The sequence below is a fragment of the Girardinichthys multiradiatus genome, chromosome 21 (assembly GCF_021462225.1).
Source record: "Girardinichthys multiradiatus isolate DD_20200921_A chromosome 21, DD_fGirMul_XY1, whole genome shotgun sequence".
Taxonomy (NCBI): domain Eukaryota; kingdom Metazoa; phylum Chordata; class Actinopteri; order Cyprinodontiformes; family Goodeidae; genus Girardinichthys; species Girardinichthys multiradiatus.
In genome coordinates, this window is record NC_061813.1 from 4,233,944 (window position 1) to 4,253,008 (window position 19,065).

Consider the following 19,065-nt stretch of genomic DNA (forward strand, 5'->3'; position numbering starts at 1 on the left):
AAACCCAAATATTTTTGCTAATCCTAACTGACTTAAAACAGGAAAAGTTTAGTCTGATATTATGTGTGACACAGAGAAAATAATGTTCTAGTGGCTATTTTATATAGTGTATGTAAATATCTGATTTCAGCTCTATCTGCTCTAACACATCTGTAATTTCTCTTTCATTACAGGAGAAATAACGTCTAAAGAAATCTGACAGTTTTTTACATTTACAGAATTAATGAACACATTTATTGCAGTTTATATCATTTACAGAATACACTCAACACAGCTAGTCCAATTAATAAGAGTTAGCTTAATATCCACCACCTTCTGCACACACACACACAAATGCATGCATCTATCCTATATTATAGGATTTTGCTCTTATATATATGAGCAAAAACAGCAATCTTAAAATCTTAAAAATATCGATGGCAGAATTGTCTTGCAAATGACATGGATTGAACTAACTGTCACTATGTACATAAATACAACCATTTAACACAGGTATTAAAAATAATTAAACAATTCAAAGAATCCTGTATTTTCAAAGCATTAATTATCACCAAGTAACAACAACAAGTTTGCAAGCTGTTGGACCAGCCACACACATCCATCCCTCTGGTTTTCCAATCTAATTTTGCATACTATTTGGTCTGGAAAGACAGAGGTCAGACTAACGTCACACCCATGCTGAGCATGCAGGGTCTAGTTGCAAGTCCGAAAATAGAGATTTGCTATTTGTGTTGGTGCCAACTCCTATTAGCAATACAAGCCAATAAAATATGTCTATTGTATGTGCTCAAAAGGGGGCTGCACAGTGGGCTGATGGTAGCACTGCTGCCTTTCAGCAAGAAGGTTTTGGATCGAATCCCGGCTTGGGATCTTTCTGCATGGAGTTTAACATTTTCTCACCAAAGAATATTTCTTGTATATTTCCAAGGTGCAATAATAAACAAAACACCACTGTAAAATGTATTAAAACAGGAATCGTGGCTGTTAATTTGGTAACATTACTGTTGTTATATATATATATATATATTTCAGCAGGTGTAGAAGCAGTCTTCTACTGTGTTATCTTGTATTCTCTTCATCCTGCTTTCTCTCCTCTATTCTTTTCTCCTCTCCCTTTTTCTTTTGTGCCCCACCTCTCTCTTTCTTGCTTCATTTTGTCTTTGTCATTTCCATTTGGAAATAATAATTTTTTTATGTATAGTGGAAGTTCCCCCACCTTCGGTGAAGTGGTTAAATAAACAGTGACAGTTGGTGGTTTTGGTTAATAATTTGTAATTATTAAAGAGCTTTGAGCACATAATCACAACACCGGAGGACATCTCTGATTTCTGTTCGTAAGTAATGATTTTTGGTTAAGAAATTAATATTTTTCAAATTATGATTTTAAATTATAATTCTTGATGAATATTAATTAATCAATAATCATAATCCTTACAGTTAACACATAAAATAGATCCTCTAACTTATTCAATGCAAATTCATTGTACATGAATATCAATATTAATAGGAATTTATAATATATTACTTGGTACCTATTAAATTAACTGAGGACTGTTAATCAAGTGAAAGGTGTTTAACAGCATTTTGTAGCTGTCCTCTCCTCATAGTTGGATGCTGCTACAACAAAAAAACCTACTGGTGATGGTTGTGGTGTTTTACATGTGTAGTCGGTGATGCTCCGTCCACAAAAAGTTGACTTGCATCTTCTGCGACATGTCAGCTCCTCTCTCCCAACTCAATATCCCTAGTTTGTGTAGTAATATCCCCATAGCCAGTTAGGATGCAGTAGTTGCAGACGTAGTTTGCGCCAGGAAGCTGTGCAGAGCTACACAGACCCTGTTGAATTTCACAATGTTCCTAGGCTGCAGGTAAGGAGTTAATAAACTCAGCTATGCTGCAGGACTCTGAATGTATTTTCAGTTTTAATCTAAGCTCAATTTTGTCAGCAATTGTAGCTCTTTTGCTTAAAAGTGAGGTTTGTTACAGTCAAATAGGAAAAGACAAATAAATAAATGTGGATGAGAAAGTTAGGAGAAATTCAATCTGATACCACCCTGATTCCACTTGTTTTTACCTTTAAAAAATAACATTGGTATGATGGCATGAGGTTTACACCGCCTTGCAAAAGCATTTACCACTGTTAACTTTTCATTTTATCACTTCAACTAGAAACATTTTATTTTATTGGGGTTTTATGTACCCTGTTGGAGGCTTAAGCCTTTTGAAGTCTCCGGCAGATTTAATTCCAGGATTGCCCTTTATTTAAACTCAGACCAGTTTCCCTGTCCCTGATTAAGGAAACAATTCCAAATACATAATGCTGCCACCACCATGGGGATCGCACATAGGTTAAGCTGTACAGTTCTGGTCTCTTCTGATCAGATCACCTTCTTCCACATGTTTGCAGTGCAAACAGGATATCTCTAGGTTTTCAGTTTGCTACTATTCTACAAAGGCCAAATTTATGGAGTGCACAACTAATTGTTGTCCTGGCAACAGATTTGCTCACCTGACCTGTGGATCTCTGCAGCTCCTCTAGAGTTACCATGGTACCCTGCTTCTCTGATTAATGCCCAGTCTGTCACTTTTAGTTGACAGACTTGTCTTGGTATCTTTCATGTTTTGATGATAGACTGAACAGTTCTCTGTGGCTTTTAGTTAATTAATTTGTTTATCTTAGTATTTCTAGACAGTACTGAGTGATATAATTATATATATATATATATATATATATATATAACTCTTTATATGTTCTATGTAAATAGTGTAACTGGTTTATTTTCTCTGGACAACTAGTCCAATGTGCAGTAACTATAATTTAAAGTTCTCCAGAACCTTGTCCCTGACCTGTATGCCATGTTTCTTGGTCTTCATGATGCTGCTTATTCAATAATGTTCTCTAACAAACCTCTGAGGACTTCACAGACCAGTTTGATTTATACTGGGATTAAATTACACCCAGGGGGACTCTATTTTTAGTTGTAAAATATATTCACATTTGTGTGTCCTTAATCTTCCACTTTACAATTATGCATGGCGTTGTTTGTCTATCACATAAAATCCTGATAAATTACATTGGTATAGCATGACACAATGTGAAGAAAACATCAAGAAGTATGGATATTTTTGCAAGGCACTGAAGGTAGAGCAGGAAAACTAACATCTCCTAGAAACACATATACTTAGTACATCTGCACCAGGCTGAATAATGGCTGCACTGGTAGAATTCCTTCCAATCCAAACAGACTCTCCTTAAGGAATGTCCCTCCATAACTTCGCTGACTATAGCTCCCATATTCTCTGATGTGACACAATAACGACCCTTATAACTAACAAATCTCTGCAAATCATTTCTTGAATAAATAATTTTCCAATCAAGTTGGTTGTTGCAGGAGTTTTTGGGTGATTTAATCTGCATGTGCTTTCCGTCAGTGGACCACTATCTACAAGAGAAATTCTGGACTGTCCACAAACTTTTTGTAATGTCATCCACCTATGATTCTAAATAGACAGTTAATAAAGAAGCTCATTAAATCCTCAGCTAAACCTACTGGAGAGCTAAATTAAACTGGAGCTTTGTTAAACACTAGAGCATCGCTGGGGGTCTAGGGGTTAAGCGCACGACCCATGTATAGAGGCTACAATCCTCGAAGCGGCCATCCCAGGTTTGAGTCCTGGACCGACACCTTCGCCAAATGTCTTACCCCTCTCTCTCCCCTAGTTCCTGTCTGCCTACTCTCGGAAAAAAAATAAATAAATAAAGGCCTCTAGTGCCGCAAAAAAAATATAACAAAAAAAACACTTGAGCATCTTGGGAAAAGCAGACCAAAAACATAGCCATCAAGCAGGGAAGCCTCCACAGAAGCACGTGGAAGCCTTCAAACAGTCTGCTCAGCTGAACATTCCTAAACTGTGTGGCTATAGTGGATCTTTGTGGTACTTTGAATAAAACACCAAATACATTTCATTAAGACTTTAAAAATCTATGTCAACCTATATGGCCTCCTTCAGATACTATACAAAAGCCTTATTACCTAAAACCATGTGCAGGAAGAAGTTTACTGGAACTCACCAGAAGTACCATAATCTTTGAATGGACAAGGCTCTCACACAGCAGCGAGTTCCACAGCAGTCCTCGTAAGAGCGACATCTGCAACAAAAAAGAGGCAGAAAGTCAGAGGGAGCAAACCTGTAGCTGAACAATTTTGCTGCTGCTTCAACTCCACGGCGATAAGCAAACCAAAGTGGTTCCTAATAAATGGCCGGGCCCATATTTTCCTCTGACTGCAGCCTGTTTAAGCTGTCTACATATTCGACCAAACATTTCTAAGGAAAAAAAAAAAACCTCGAAAAAGTTCTTTATTCATCTTCTGCATACTGTAGATATATCATTTATATATCTATCTTTTGTAACTGTCTCTCCATCTTTCTGTCTCGCTATCATTTAGTCAGTTGTACATGTACTACTTTTCAGTGATTATAAGACAAGATGTCTCAATGCTGTGTATATGCATGAAATACCGCATAGAACAGTGTTATTGTCATTGTTACTGTTGTAAGACTGCCGTTACAGTGGCTACCAATGCAAATGAAAACAAGCAGAAAACTGGAATGCAACAACTCGGAGATGACAAACTCCGACTTCCCAGTTTCGACTTCCGAGGTAATGGAACACAGCATTACTTTCATGGGTGTTGGAAAAATGCATAAGAATTATCATTGTTTAGTTTAAACAAGGTTTATGTTTGACTTTCTACTATAGTGAAGATGATTCCTTGGATTGGTTTTAGTGTGGACAAAGGGAGTGGAAAGATGAGGAATGTGGTCTGGAGTGGATCACTCCCTGGACATGACATGCTCATACCATATATGGGAATGACTACTTTTTATGTTGAAATGTTTGTAAGAATTGGCTCAACCAATTCCAGCTTTTTACTTGTAAGAATGTGAGTTGTAAATAAAAGGCTGGTGCAAGGACTTCTTCCTTTGTGAGAAGGAAGTCGCTGTTTAGCAGAGGACTAGCTCACCCTTGCAAGTCAAACTTACTTGGTTCATCTGTGCCTTATTTATACACTTGTCTGTGTTTATCAGCTTTCTAACTCTAACATTTCTTTGGTCCTTCGAGCCGGATCGCTAGAAATCTGCCGCCCCGGGGCCCAGCGGTGCGTGTGGGGTTCCTGTCTGCGCAGCCTCCAGAACATCTGGAGAACAAAAATCCTGCACAGTGAATTCTGTGTTGGTAACCGCCGAATCGACCGAGGGGCACCGGGAAGGTGGATCAACGCGTTTTGACAGACCGTGTGAACGAACGCACAGGTGAGATAGAACCAATTTAAGTATTTAAAAATAAGAGTTTAGAGGTACTCGTAATTTCCCCTAAGGAAATTCAAAAGCAAACCAACTCCATGGAAAATTCTGAGTTTAAAAAGAAAAGCGCGTAAAAAACAGAAAACCTAGTGTAGGTGGTTTAGGCCTATAAGTGATTGTGTGTTGGTGCATGTGTGTGTGTGTGTGTCTGCAGAATCATACGGCACTCTCAGTGAGACAACCCGAAACCTTGCTGGGGTTAACATAAAGTTGTTGACAGCTGAGAGTTGTCGTAAGGAATTCTGATTTGGATATTAGGTGCCATCAAATCTCAGTCTAAAACTCCTGCATTCTCCGAGATTAGAACTCAAAGCGGAAAAGCGGATCAAAACTAGGTTTTGATCTAGAAGCCCGTTTTCCGGGAGATGTTGGGGCCCCGTCTGAGAGGAATTCTGTTGATTTGATGGTACAAGATATGTATAATAAATGCACCTCTGTTATATATATATATATATATATATATATATATAAAATCAAAATAAGGTGAGGTCTTTCCATGTAATCCATGCAACATATTGTAACTGTTCACAATTAACTCCATAACAGTTACAATAAATATCCTTAAATCTTTGTGTATAAAATAGGCAATGATCATTGGAACCCACAGTGAAAGCAGTGAAGAGTGAGACAAGCATGATCACATGCTTGAGCTGAGAGACTGGAGGGGCCCGTAGAGAAGCCTGTGGAGAGGCACATAATATCTGCCACATGTTGTCTGTTTTGCACATAATATCTGCCGCATGTTGTCTGTTTTGCACATAATATCTGCCACGTTGTCTGTTTTACACATAATGTCTGCCGCATGTTATCTGCCTTATTAGTAATAGAAATATAAACAAGAAGTATTCAGTGAATGAAATGATGAATGATGGTTTAATATTCCTTTACATGTATTAAATGAAATCAGTTGTCTATGATTAACAAGTTAAAAGATGTATGATGGAGAGGTGGTTAACATTCTCAGCCAGCTAAATATATGAAGGAAATATAACATTAATTATCTGTAAAACATGAATAAAAGGAATGAAGTGATGGTATTACAACAGTGTTCTTAAGGAAAGATGTTGTGGAATGAAATAAAGTTTAGAACTGAGCAGACTAGGGAAAAGTACTGGATGAGGAGGAGGAGTGACGTGAGCCAGCTACATGCTGATAACAACAGGAAGATGAGCCAGCTACATGCTGATATAACAACGGGAAGATGAGCCAGCTACATGCTGATAACAACGTGAAGATGCGATTACACATCAGCATGGCCATGTTAGAGCGTCTCCAAGGCTGGGAAGCAGTACCATGATTGACGTGTTGGGCGAAACCTAGGAGGCCCAATGAACCGGAGCAGGCAGGAAGCACTATAAAAGCAGCGATGAGAGCAGAAACTGCGGTTGTTTACTTGCAGAAGACCAGTGAACAAGTTCAGACGGAGAAACTAAGCTTGAATGAAAAAGGAACAGAGACACAGCCCAACTGCTCGACTGCCTTGACAAAGAGGATCAACCCATAAGCCCGGAAAGGACTGTGCCTCAAAATTGAGAATCCGATTTCATCTAAAGCCTTTTTATCCAAACAGAAGTGAACTTGATCGGTGAACAACTGATTGCTCTAAGTTTCAGATTTCTGGAAATCCTAAATCAACCTCATTTATGCCTCCGAGTTTCCTTTAACTCTTCAGCCTCTGGAAACCAGTGTCATCGGAGACATATAACAACAAAGATCCCGTTTAACCATGAAAGCCTGGAGCATCAGTGCCTGCCACCTAAAGGAAGAGAACTGAAGATTAAGTTGTATTCCCCTCAAGAAATCACTCGTTGTTACCAGAATTCTTTCTCATCAGGTGCATCAGTCTCCGTCTTCAAAGCCTCTTCAAACCCACTAGTTTCAGCATCAGGGAAAGACAAGTTGAGTTGATTGATTTATGTCTATTATTGAAAATTGATTTGTGTTGCCGAATTTAAGCTGTTACTGACCCCTGCAAAAGGATTACTAATTAAAGAAAGCATATAAAATTCTAGTTAAATCGTGGACATTCAATTATTTGAGTCACCGTATTTTTGGATTTTCATTGGTGGTAAAAAGTCTTTTTGCCTGGTTCTAAGATATTTTAGGAGGTTTTTATAGGTTGCCTTAGCCAAGTTTGTTAAAACCGCGCCCTTGGGGCTCATGCTGAGCCACTAAAATTAACCTAGCCCATATACCAAGAGCCAGTTGTAAAAATAGGGAATGAGCAGCCGTGAACAAAAGTGACTGTCGAAGGTGTGGATGACTGCGATAGGGTACTCGGTCGCCCGGACCTCCAGTTGAAGAAGGGCGAGACTTTTGGATGAAGGCTGTCAGACGCTAGGCGAGTCATTTCCCGACACCAGCTTAAACAGAATTTTCAGTAAACCTGCTTAGTAAGATCTTTCAGGTTTAGGGAAGTCCGGACCCGTTAGATGGAGAGCTGGATTGAGCAATCCCTTTAGACATAGGGAAGTAGGAGGGAGGGGTTAGCTCAGCGGACAACGAAAAAATATATATATACAGGTTCTTCTCAAAATATTAGCATATTGTGATAAAGTTAATTATTTTCCATAATGTAATGATGAAAATTTAACATTCATATATTTTAGATTCATTGCACAACAACTGAAATATTTCAGGTCTTTTATTGTCTTAATACGGATGATTGTGGCATACAGCTCATGAAAACCCAAAATTCCTATCTCACAAAATTAGCATATTTCATCCGACCAATAAAAGAAAAGTGTTTTTAATACAAAAAACGTCAACCTTCAAATAATTGAGTACAGTTATGCACTCAATACTTGGTCGGGAATCCTTTGGCAGAAATGACTGCTTCAATGCGGCGTGGCATGGAGGCAATCAGCCTGTGGTACTGCTTAGGTCTTATGGAGGCCCAGGATGCTTCAATAGCGGCCTTTAGCTCATCCAGAGTGTTGGGTCTTGAGTCTCTCAACGTTCTCCTCACAATATCCCACAGATTCTCTATGGGGTTCAGGTCAGGAGAGTTGGCAGGCCAATTGAGCACAGTGATACCATGGTCAGTAAACCATTTACCAGTGGTTTTGGCACTGTGAGCAGGTGCCAGGTCGTGCTGAAAAATGAAATCTTCATCTCCATAAAGCTTTTCAGCAGATGGAAGCATGAAGTGCTCCAAAATCTCCTGATAGCTAGCTGCATTGGCCCTGCCCTTGATAAAACACAGTGGACCAACACCAGCAGCTGACACGGCACCCCAGACCATCACTGACTGTGGGTACTTGACACTGGACTTCTGGCATTTTGGCATTTCCTTCTACCCAGTCTTCCTCCAGACTCTGGCACCTTGATTTCCGAATGACATGCAGAATTTGCTTTAATCCGAAAAAAGTACTTTGGATCACTGAGCAACAGTCCAGTGCTGCTTCTCTGTAACCCAGGTCAGGCGCTTCTGCCGCTGTTTCTGGTTCAAAAGTGGCTTGATCTGGGGAATGCAGCACCTGTAGCCCATTTCCTGCACACGCCTGTGCACGGTGGCTCTGGATGTTTCTACTTCAGACTCAGTCCACTACTTCCGCAGGTCCCCCAAGGTCTGGAATCGGCCCTTCTCCACAATTTTCCTCAGGGTCTGGTCACCTCTTCTCGTTGTGCAGCGTTTTCTGCCACACTTTTTCCTTCCCACAGACTTCCCACTGAGGTGCCTTGATACAGCACTCTGGGAATAGCCTATTCGTTCAGAAATTTCTTTCTGTGTCTTACCCTCTTGCTTGAGGGTGTCAATAGTGGCCTTCTGGACAGCAGTCAGGTCGGCAGTCTTACCCATGATTGGGGTTTTGAGTGATGAACCAGGCTAGGAGTTTTAAAGGCCTCAGGAATCTTTTGCAGGTGTTTAGAGTTAACTCGTTGATTCAGATGATTAGGATCATAGCTCGTTTAGAGACCCTTTTAATGATATGCTAATTTTGTGAGATAGGAATTTTGGGTTTTCATGAGGTGTATGCCAAAATCATCTGTATTAAGACAATAAAAGACCTGAAATATTTCAGTTAGTATGCAATGAATCTAAAATATACGAATGTTATATTTTCATCATTACATTATGGAAAATAATGAACTTTATCACAATATGCTAATATTTTGAGGACCTGTATATGTATGTATATATATATATATATATATATATATATATACATACATAGTATCAAGTGGATGTTCATGACAGCCTTGAGGGGGAAAAGTTGTCAGTGTGTGAATGTGTGTGAATGTGAATGATTGATTTCATTAAAGAGCGTTTTTGAGGGATTTTTAAAAGTGTTAATAAAGGTCTGATGTTCTTATGAACATCTTAGACAGCACATATTATGTATGGAAATAAATAAAAATAAAGGTATAATTGGTAGCACAATGGAAAAATGCAGAGTTATTACTGAAATTATTAGATGCTGTGCTGTTACCAGCTAAATTAGTTGAGGGTAAATGTGAAGAGATTACTAGATGCCCTGAAGGAAAGCTTATATTACCTAAATCAATGTTTCAATGAATTGTGAGCCATGTGCAGAGTCATATCTCCACAGGAGGCTAGTAGTTTACTACATATGGATTTAATAATTAATATTACTAAGGAAAAAATTTTGTGCATCTTGTTTGATATGTCTGAAACATTACCCCCAAGGAAATCTTTCCTTGCAAAGGCCCAGATGCTATAGCGGTGGCAAAAAGAACTATGTACATTTGGAATTCCAAGAAGGATTTATAGTGATAATGGAATATACACATTTTTGTTAACAAAGTCATACAAGAACTTGGTAAATGTTTCAAGATTGACCTGAAAATATAATGTAGCTATTATCCCCAAAGTGCAGGTCTGGTAGAAATAACAAATAGGACAGTTAAAAGGAAGCTTGGGAAGACAATGGAAGAAACAGAAAGAAATTGGGTTGAATATCTATATATATATATAGTAAAACTTAATATGAGGATAACCCCCTCAGCTCAGGGTGGATTAACACCTTTTGAAATAATACATGGCAGACCTTATTATATCCCTGATCTACAAAAAAAGACCTAAAAGGTCCACAACAAGAGGCAACGTTAACAGATTATATGATGAAGGCATTACAGTTTAGAGACATATAAAATGTTAATAATCTGCCAAATGATGTTTCTGAAACCCTACCGGTTCCCGGTGACATGAAAGAAGGTGACTGAGTGCTGATTAAGACCATTAGGAAGAAAGCGTGGTCTGATCCAAAGTGGCAGGGTCCATTCCAAGTGTTATTGACAACTCCTACCGCTGTGAAAATCCAAGAGGGGGCTACTTATAAACACACACTGTAAAGAGGTGAGCCTTTCAGTCTTTCCACTCAGGCTGGAAATGATAAAGCCTACAAAGGGGTTGTCGCCATCTAGTGGAGGCTTCGTCTCAATGTCAGTGAAGAAACCAACGATCTTTCCTAGCCTTTAGGGGTGAGAGAGAGACGGATAGGTAAATCTAAAGGAAAGATGTTGTTGAAACATTTAATTTAGTTTTTCATGTGTGTCCCGATTGTGTTAATAATATGCCAGATATTTCCACAATCTCATAATCTCCAGAAATTAAAGAGGTGGATACATGAAGATTTCCATGGAATGTTTATACAAGATATAAATTACTTGTTTCAGACAAACAACTGGTACCAATATGAAAAATTGTAACCAAGTCCAGAAACATTTCTGGTTGTTATGTATGCACTGAACTTCCTCTCTCTTCCAACCAGCCCAGGTTGACAGCTAGACCAGTACCAGCGCCAAGAGATGAGTGTTTATCAGAAACACCGTTTCTGGTGTCAGTACCAGTTTCTGCGTGGTAATGGGTAATGTAACATTTTACAACTGTGATGTTACAAAGTTTAAACAGTTTAATGTTACAACTCCTGTGTCCAATTATGTGGAGCTTCTTGCAGGTTCCCATTTTTCTCATTGTGTTGTGGGCACCTGTTCCATCTCAGTGGAGACTATTCCACTATTACTATTATTCTTTACACCAAGCTGACCAGGGGGAAAAGATCCATGATCTAAAGGGCACTTATGCAATAGATGGATTTCACCGGATGTGTGGAACTGCCATTTATTTGCAGTTGCCTCTAAGTTGGAGTGATGTATGTGCTCCTGTTTATGTCACTGATCACACTTATGTCATTTCAGTTCAACCTTCCCTAAATAGGAGTAAGAGGGAATTCATCCGTGTGAAGCCACATGAGGAATTCAAGCATAGATCAACAGGAAATAAGATTTTGCTAAGTTTGGGAAAGAATCTGCTTAGATTAGAAGCTATAGATTATCGACTGGGACTGTTTGTTAATGTAACTACAAAAGCTCTCACAGAACTGTTCACAGAAGTCACAGCTCTTCGAATCGTGGTGTTGCAGAACAGGATGGTTTTGGACCTGCTGACGGCCTCAGTTGGGGGAGTTTGCGCTGTGCTGAACGAGACCTGCTGCACCTACATCCCTGATGAAATCAACGGCAAAGATGGACACACAGTGAGCGATGCTATATGCCAATTAAATGAAATTAAAAGGTGTTTGTGGCAGGATATCCATCCCGGCCGAGGAAGCCTTTCTTCGTGGCTTACTTCTGGACCGTGGTGGCAACTGCTTTTGAAAATCATGACCCCTGTCAACGCTGTTATTATTATAATTTTTTGACTGTGTGTGTTATTCCCTGTATTAGAGCAATGATATTAAAGATGGTTGGAGGAATTGTTGATACAATGTTGTCCCAGGATTACCAACTTCTTGACAAGGACCAGAACTATGATGACACTTTGGAGGAGAAGTCACTAAACTTAACAATAGTTTAATATTTAATGAAGTGTATGCATAAAGCTTTTTGGAAGTGTATACATTAATATGTTATTAAACTAATCAATAAGAAAAAGCAGGGAATTGTTGGAAACATTTATAAAAATTATCATTGTTTAGTTTAAACAAGGTTTATGTTTGACTTTCTACCATAGTGAAGATTATTCCTTTGATTGGTTTTAGTGTGGACAAAGGGAGTGGAAAGTTATGGAATGTGGTCTGGAGTGGATCACTCTCTGGACATGACATGCTCATACCATATATGGGAATGACTACTTTTTTGTTGAAATGTTTGTAAGAATTGGCTCAACCAATTCCCACTTTTTACTTGTAAGAATGTGAGTTGTAAATAAAAGGCTGGTGCAAGGACTTCTTCCTTTGCCAAACAGCGACTTCCTTCTCACAGAGGACTAGCTCACCCTTGCAAGTCAAACTTACTTGGTTCATCTGTGCCTTATTCATACACTTGTCTGTGTTTATCAGCTTTCTAACTCTAACAATGGGTAAAAGGTCCTGATCTGTTGTAGGTCTTTCCACATTTCCCAGGGATCGTCAAAGGGGTGGGTTTGGTGTAGCAATTGGACTGGGCCACTAGCAGTGCAAATGGCGCAGGTGTACAAATTGATCTTTTTTATACAATTCATTTATCACAAAAAGTAGTTTTAAGATGTTTTTAAGTGTGAAAGTAGACCTCAAAACTTGATCTCTTGCCCGGAAAACAAAATTTTAGGTAGGTATGTGGTGAATCACTGCAAGTACCGGAACATTAAACAAATTATTTTTCAACCACTTAAAGTATTCACTATAAACTGTTTTGCCACAAAAAGACCTAAACCGAGCCACAGTGCAACTACAGTCGTGAAGGTGTTTGGTTTATGAGTGTCACTGCATAACACCTTACTAAAATCTGAAAACACTGTACTTAAATAATTAGCTAAGACTTATTGTAATCCAGGCAGTTCTGTGGATGTGGACATTGCATTTGGTGATAATGCGATAACAATAAATTTTCAATATATTTGGCATATGTAAATAAAGCACAAAACAAATTAAAGACATCAGGATACTTCTAAGTTCTTAACCCAACCATGACGGAGCAGTCCACTTTTTTTCCATTGGAGAACTATGGTCTCAGACCTAGAAGAGCTCAGTCTAATTTCAACTGCTTGACTGCAAAAAAATGGACAAAGACTGAAACAAGAGACAGAAATTATCTGGTGTACGCTCATAATTACCCATTTATTTTTTGGTTTACTGTATAATGTCATTCAGTGTTTGAAGGACAGCCTGGACGGACCCGTACCACCAGATCTACTGTCTGCATCACAATAACTAAAAGCATACAGTCAAATCAGGGTAACTTCAGCTATAAAAGCTGCAATCTTCACAGGCATGTTAACAGATGTGTGTGTAAATTATTTACAGGACCATCCAGCAGACACAGAACTGACTACTTGTAGCTCTTACACCAAAACTGAGCAACAGATAACAGAAACATCTGCAAAGCACAACCTCCTGTCAACCCCGTTTCAATGCAGGGCTGAAAGCCTTTGGCATTTTCTCACAATAACAGGCATCGCACTAACACAAGATAAAGTGTATTGTAATGCTGACATTAATCACACTTTCTACTTCACAAACAAAACCTTACAAAGTTTCATTTTGAATTGCAAAAGTAGCAGCCTGGAAGCCAAACATTCAGAACTGAGGCCAACTGTGATGGATCGGTTAATGGAGAACAACAGGAAACCTCCATTAATAAGGCAAAACAATAATCAGAACTAGAAAATTTCGGAAGAAATTTAGACGGGGCCTGCCTCTTGGTGCGTGCTTCTGGGACCACAAAGTTTCTCTGGCCGTTATTTAAAAATCATTAAGTATGCAATAATCACCTTAAAAAATTACTAGTAACTCTGGAAGACTGAGGCTTTTATTTTGAAATTTTCAGTAAGCCTTATTTTAAATGGGCAACACTGGGTGAGCTCCAACATTAGTGTGAAGCCCATTCCTGAAATGATCTATTGTTTAAAATGCAAAGGCTTTTATTTTGTAGAGCATGTTTTGTCTTATTTTGAAAGTCCAGCATGGTTGTACTTTCAGGTATGGGTTAGTTCCATTAGTTAAATAGAACCCGCTTGCTATTTAAAAATAATTTTCTATGCACTTGTCAGCTCACAGAATTCATAGTAACTATAGAAGGTGTGGGCTTTTATTTTGGAAGTTTCAGTAAGCCTGTTTCAAAGGACCAGCATAGTCCCATTCCCATCACTGGGGGAGCTCCAACAGTAGTGTGAAGCCCACTCCTGCAATCATCTATTGTTTAAAGGCTTTTATTTTGTAGATCATGTTTTGTCTTATTTTGAAAGTCGAGCATGGTTGTCCCTTCAGGTCTGGGTTAGTTCCATTAGTTATATAGAACCTGTTTGCTATTTAAAAATCATTTTCTATGCTCTTTCAGCTCTCAAAATCCATAGTAACTATGGGGGGTTGAGGCTTTTATTTTGAAAGTTTCAGTAACCCATATTTCAAAGGAGCAGCATAGTCCCATTTCCAACACTGTGTGAACTCCAACAGTAGTGTGAAGCCCACTCCTGCAATCATCTATTGTTTAAAGGCTTTTATTTTGTAGAGCATGTTTTGTCTTATTCTGAAAACCTAGTATGGGTGTCCTTTCAGGTCTGGGTTATTTCTATTAGTTACATTGAACCTGCTTGCTCTTCTAAAACCATTGTGTATGCCATTATCAGCTTTCAAAAATCATTAGTAAGTATGGAAGGTGTGGACTTTTATTTTGAAAGTTTCAGTAAGCCTGTTTCAAAGGACCAGCATAGTCCCATTCCCATCACTGGGGGAGCTCCAACAGTAGTGTGAAGCCCACTCCTGCAATCATCTATTGATTAAAGGCTTTTATTTTGTAGAGCATGTTTTGTCTTATTTTGAAAATCAAGTATGGTTGTCCTTTCAGGTCTGGGTTATTTCTATTAGTTATATAGAACCTGCTTGCTATTGTAAAACCATTCTGTATGTTATTATAAGCTTTAAATAATCATTAGTAAGCATGGAGGGTTGATGAAAGAAATTGACCTTTAGGGTCAATCACTGTTGTCTGGGTGTTGAAACAGCAGTACATGCTGTTTAAGTTCCCCACACAACATGGCCGCCATGTAGTTGCCTCCTATGAAGATGGACAAAGGGTTAGGGGTCGGGTCATGTTTAAGCCATAGAAATGAATGAAAATCAATGAAAGTCAATGCAAAGTCCTCAGAAAGATAGTAATCCATGCATGTGTGTGTGGGTGTGTGTCTGTGTGTGGGTGTGTGTGTCTGTGTGTGTGTGTGTGGGTGTGTGTGTGGGTGTGTGTCCCAGTGTGAGACACAGAGCGGCAGAAAGAAAGACAGAATCACATCCAGACATATACAGTAGGAGATACACAGAGCTATAAATAGAACAGTGAGGAATGAATCAGCCAATCAGCAAAGAGCGTCAGTGTAACTTGACACCTGCTGTTTCTCACTCACGCAGCACCTCACTCTGTGTCTCCCCTGGTCTAGGCTTTATAACATGGAGGCGCATGCTCCCGAACGACTGGCCATAACTCGGAAACCGTAGGGGCGATCGATGTCATTCTTGGACCGTTTTTATCAGAACGGACAGGGGAACATTAATATTAATCATTTATTAGTGAAAATATAATAATAAAGACATAACACTGGGTGAAAAGAGAGTGAAAATGGAGAAAAAAGCAAAAATGCCTGAACATGCTCCCGAACAAAGTCTAATATCTCAGAATCCGTACATGGTATTTGAAATTTGTTTAAACTGTGGGCGACAGCTATCCTTCGTCCCCAATCGTGGAGATTTTCATAGCTCTATGTCATTCACAGTATAAAATATGATTATGGAAATAAATGGTGTCACTCATGGATTACAGGTCAAGCTCTCATTGAAAATACATGGGAGAAGGCCTACAGAATTCTGTGCATTGCTTCGCAATGCAATGCACTGCTCTCCTATGCATTGCTATGGCAGGCCCCAATCAGAATCAGCTTTATTGCCAAGTTCGTACATACAAACTAGAAAATTTCGGAAGAAATTTAGACGGGGCCTGCCTCTTGGTGCGTGCTTCTGGGACCACAAAGTTTCTCTGGCCGTTATTTAAAAATCATTATGTATGCAATAATCACCTTCAAAAATTACTAGTAACTGTGGAAGACTGAGGCTTTTATTTTGAAATTTTCAGTAAGCCTTATTTTAAATGGGCAACACTGGGTGAGCTCCAACATTAGTGTGAAGTTCAGTCCTGAAATGATCTATTGTTTAAAATGCAAAGGCTTTTATTTTGTAGAGCATGTTTTGCCTTATTTTGAAAGTTCAGCATGGCTGTACTTTCAGGTCTGGGTTAGTTGCATTGGTTAAATAGAACCCGCTTGCTATTTAAAAATCATTTTCTATGCTCTTGTGAGCTCACAAAATCCATAGTAACTATGGGGGGTTGAGGCTTTTATTTTGAAAGTTTCCGTAGGCTTTATTTTAAAAGGCCAACATGTTCCTATTTCCAATACTGGGTGAGCTCCAAGAGTAGTGTGAAGCCCACTCCTGCAATCATCTATTGTTTAAAGGCTTTTATTTTGTAGAGCATGTTTTGTCTTATTTTGAAAGTCCAGCATGGTTGTCCCTTTAGGTCTGAGTTAGTTCCATTAGTTAAATAGAACCCGCTTGCTATTTAAAAATCATTTTCTATGCACTTGTCAGCTCACAAAATCCATAGTAACTATGGAAGATGTGGGCTTTTATTTTGAAAGTTTCAGTAAGCCTGTTTCAAAGGACCAGCATAGTCCCATTCCCATCACTGGGGGAGCTCCAACAGTAGTGTGAAGCCCACTCCTGCAATCATCTATTGTTTAAAGGCTTTTATTTTGTAGAGCAGGTTTTGTCTTATTTTGAAAAACAAGCGTGGTTGTCCTTTCAGGTCTGGGTTATTTCTATTAGTTATATAGAACATGCTTGCTATTCTAAAACCATTGTGTATGTTATTATAAGCTTTAAATAATCATTAATAAGCATGGGGGGTTGATGAAAGAAATTGACCTTTAGGGTCAATCACTGTTGTCTGGGTGTTGGAACAGCAGTACATGCTGTTTAAGTTCCCCACACAACATGGCCGCCATGTAGTTGCCTCCTATGAAGATGGTCAAAGGGTTAGGTGTCAGGTCAAGTTTAAGCCATAGAAATGAATGAAAATCAATGAAAGTCAATGCAAAGTCCTCAGAAAGATAGTAATCCATGCATGTGTGTGTGGGTGTGTGTCTGTGTGTGGGTGTGTGTGTCTGTGTGTGTGTGTGGGTGTGTGTCCCAGTGTGAGACACAGAGAGGCAGAAAGAAAGACAGAATCACATCCAGACATATACAGTAGGAGATACACAGAGCTATAAATAGAACAGTGAGGAATGAATCAGCCAATCAGCAAAGAGCGTCAGTGTAACTTGACACCTGCTGTTTCTCACTCACGCAGCACCTCACTCTGTGTCTCCCCTGGTCTAGGCATTATAACATGGAGGCGCATGCTCCCGAACAACTGGCCATAACTCTGAAACCGTAGGGGCGATCGATGTCATTCTTGGACCGTTTTTATCAGAACGGACAGGGGATCGAGCATATTAACACATTTTTGTTGAAAATATAATAATAAAGGCACAACACTGGGTGAAAAGAGAGGGAAAATGGAGAAAAAGGCTAAATTTCCTGAACATGCTCCCGAACAAAGTCTAATATCTGGGAATCCGTACATGGTATTTGAAAATTTTTTAAACTGTGGGCGACAGCTATCCCTCGTCCCCAATCATGGATATTTTCATAGCTCTATGTCATTCACAGTATAAAATATGATTATGGAAATAAATGGTGTCACTCATGGATTACAGGTCAAGCTCTCATTGAAAATACATGGGAGAAGGCCTACAGAAATCTACTGACTCTTGGCGATCGAGGGTGTTTTGACAGAAATCTATGAGACTTAGAACAATTTTGAAATTATTGTGTGAAAGCAGAGGCCCGGCCCTACAATCTGACAGAAAATTGTGGCTGTAGAGCGAAATTTGTGGCCGTGAGTGCCAGTTGAAACTCATTTTTCCTGAAAAAAATCCCCTCTTTTTACACTCTAGTAACTGCCATCTCCACTGTTAAGAGTGTGATTTTCTCGCAAACTTTGTGTCGCTTGGAGTCTAATTTTAGAGAACCCGTAGCAGTTATCAACAAACCGTTTTCACTTCTGAAGAGCCGGCGGATTTTCCTACAAACTGAAAGTCAAACTATGTTTCTAGGTGAAAGTATGGCGATACAGTAGAGCCTCAAAAACAGTGAATTTTGAGGATTTCTTCGCCCCTGACTCCATTCATTCCTATGGGGATTTTGGGGGGTGGTTTTTCGTTAATTACGTCGCCATGGTAACTCGAAACGCCAATAAAAGTAATAGCACACAGCGGTTCGGGCCGCATTAACGGAGACGGAAGAAAAATAAAGATATAAATAAAGAGACCAGTTTAGAGGTGAATAGTAATAGGTGCCTGCCATGCATTGCATGGAGGCAGTGCATTGCATTGCAAAGCAATGCAATGCACTGCTCTCCTATGCATTGCTATGGCAGGCCCCAACAAGGCATTTGACTCAGGTACACTTTGCTCTTTGGTTTTGTTTTTGTATTACAGAATATACATATTTACAATGTACAATATACACATATATAATAAAAAGTTGCATTTGCAACATCTGTATGCTGTTGTTTGGTGCTCTATTAAATGTTCATCAGAGAAACAGCATGGGGGAAGAAACTGTCTCTGTGGCGGCTGGTTTTAGTGAACAGTGCTCTGTAGCGGCGGCC

The 19,065-nt window shown here is 39.2% G+C and overlaps 1 protein-coding gene across 1 annotated transcript in view; it reads right to left on the reverse strand.

The window, feature by feature from the left end:
• The window catches only part of vopp1 (VOPP1 WW domain binding protein), a 57,924-nt gene that overhangs the window by 10,961 nt on the left and 27,898 nt on the right, over positions 1 to 19,065 (reverse strand). Inside the window, exon 3 of the mRNA XM_047349324.1 lies at positions 4,073 to 4,150. Coding sequence (XP_047205280.1) covers positions 4,073 to 4,150 — 78 coding nt within the window. The remainder of the gene's footprint in view (positions 1 to 4,072; positions 4,151 to 19,065) is intronic.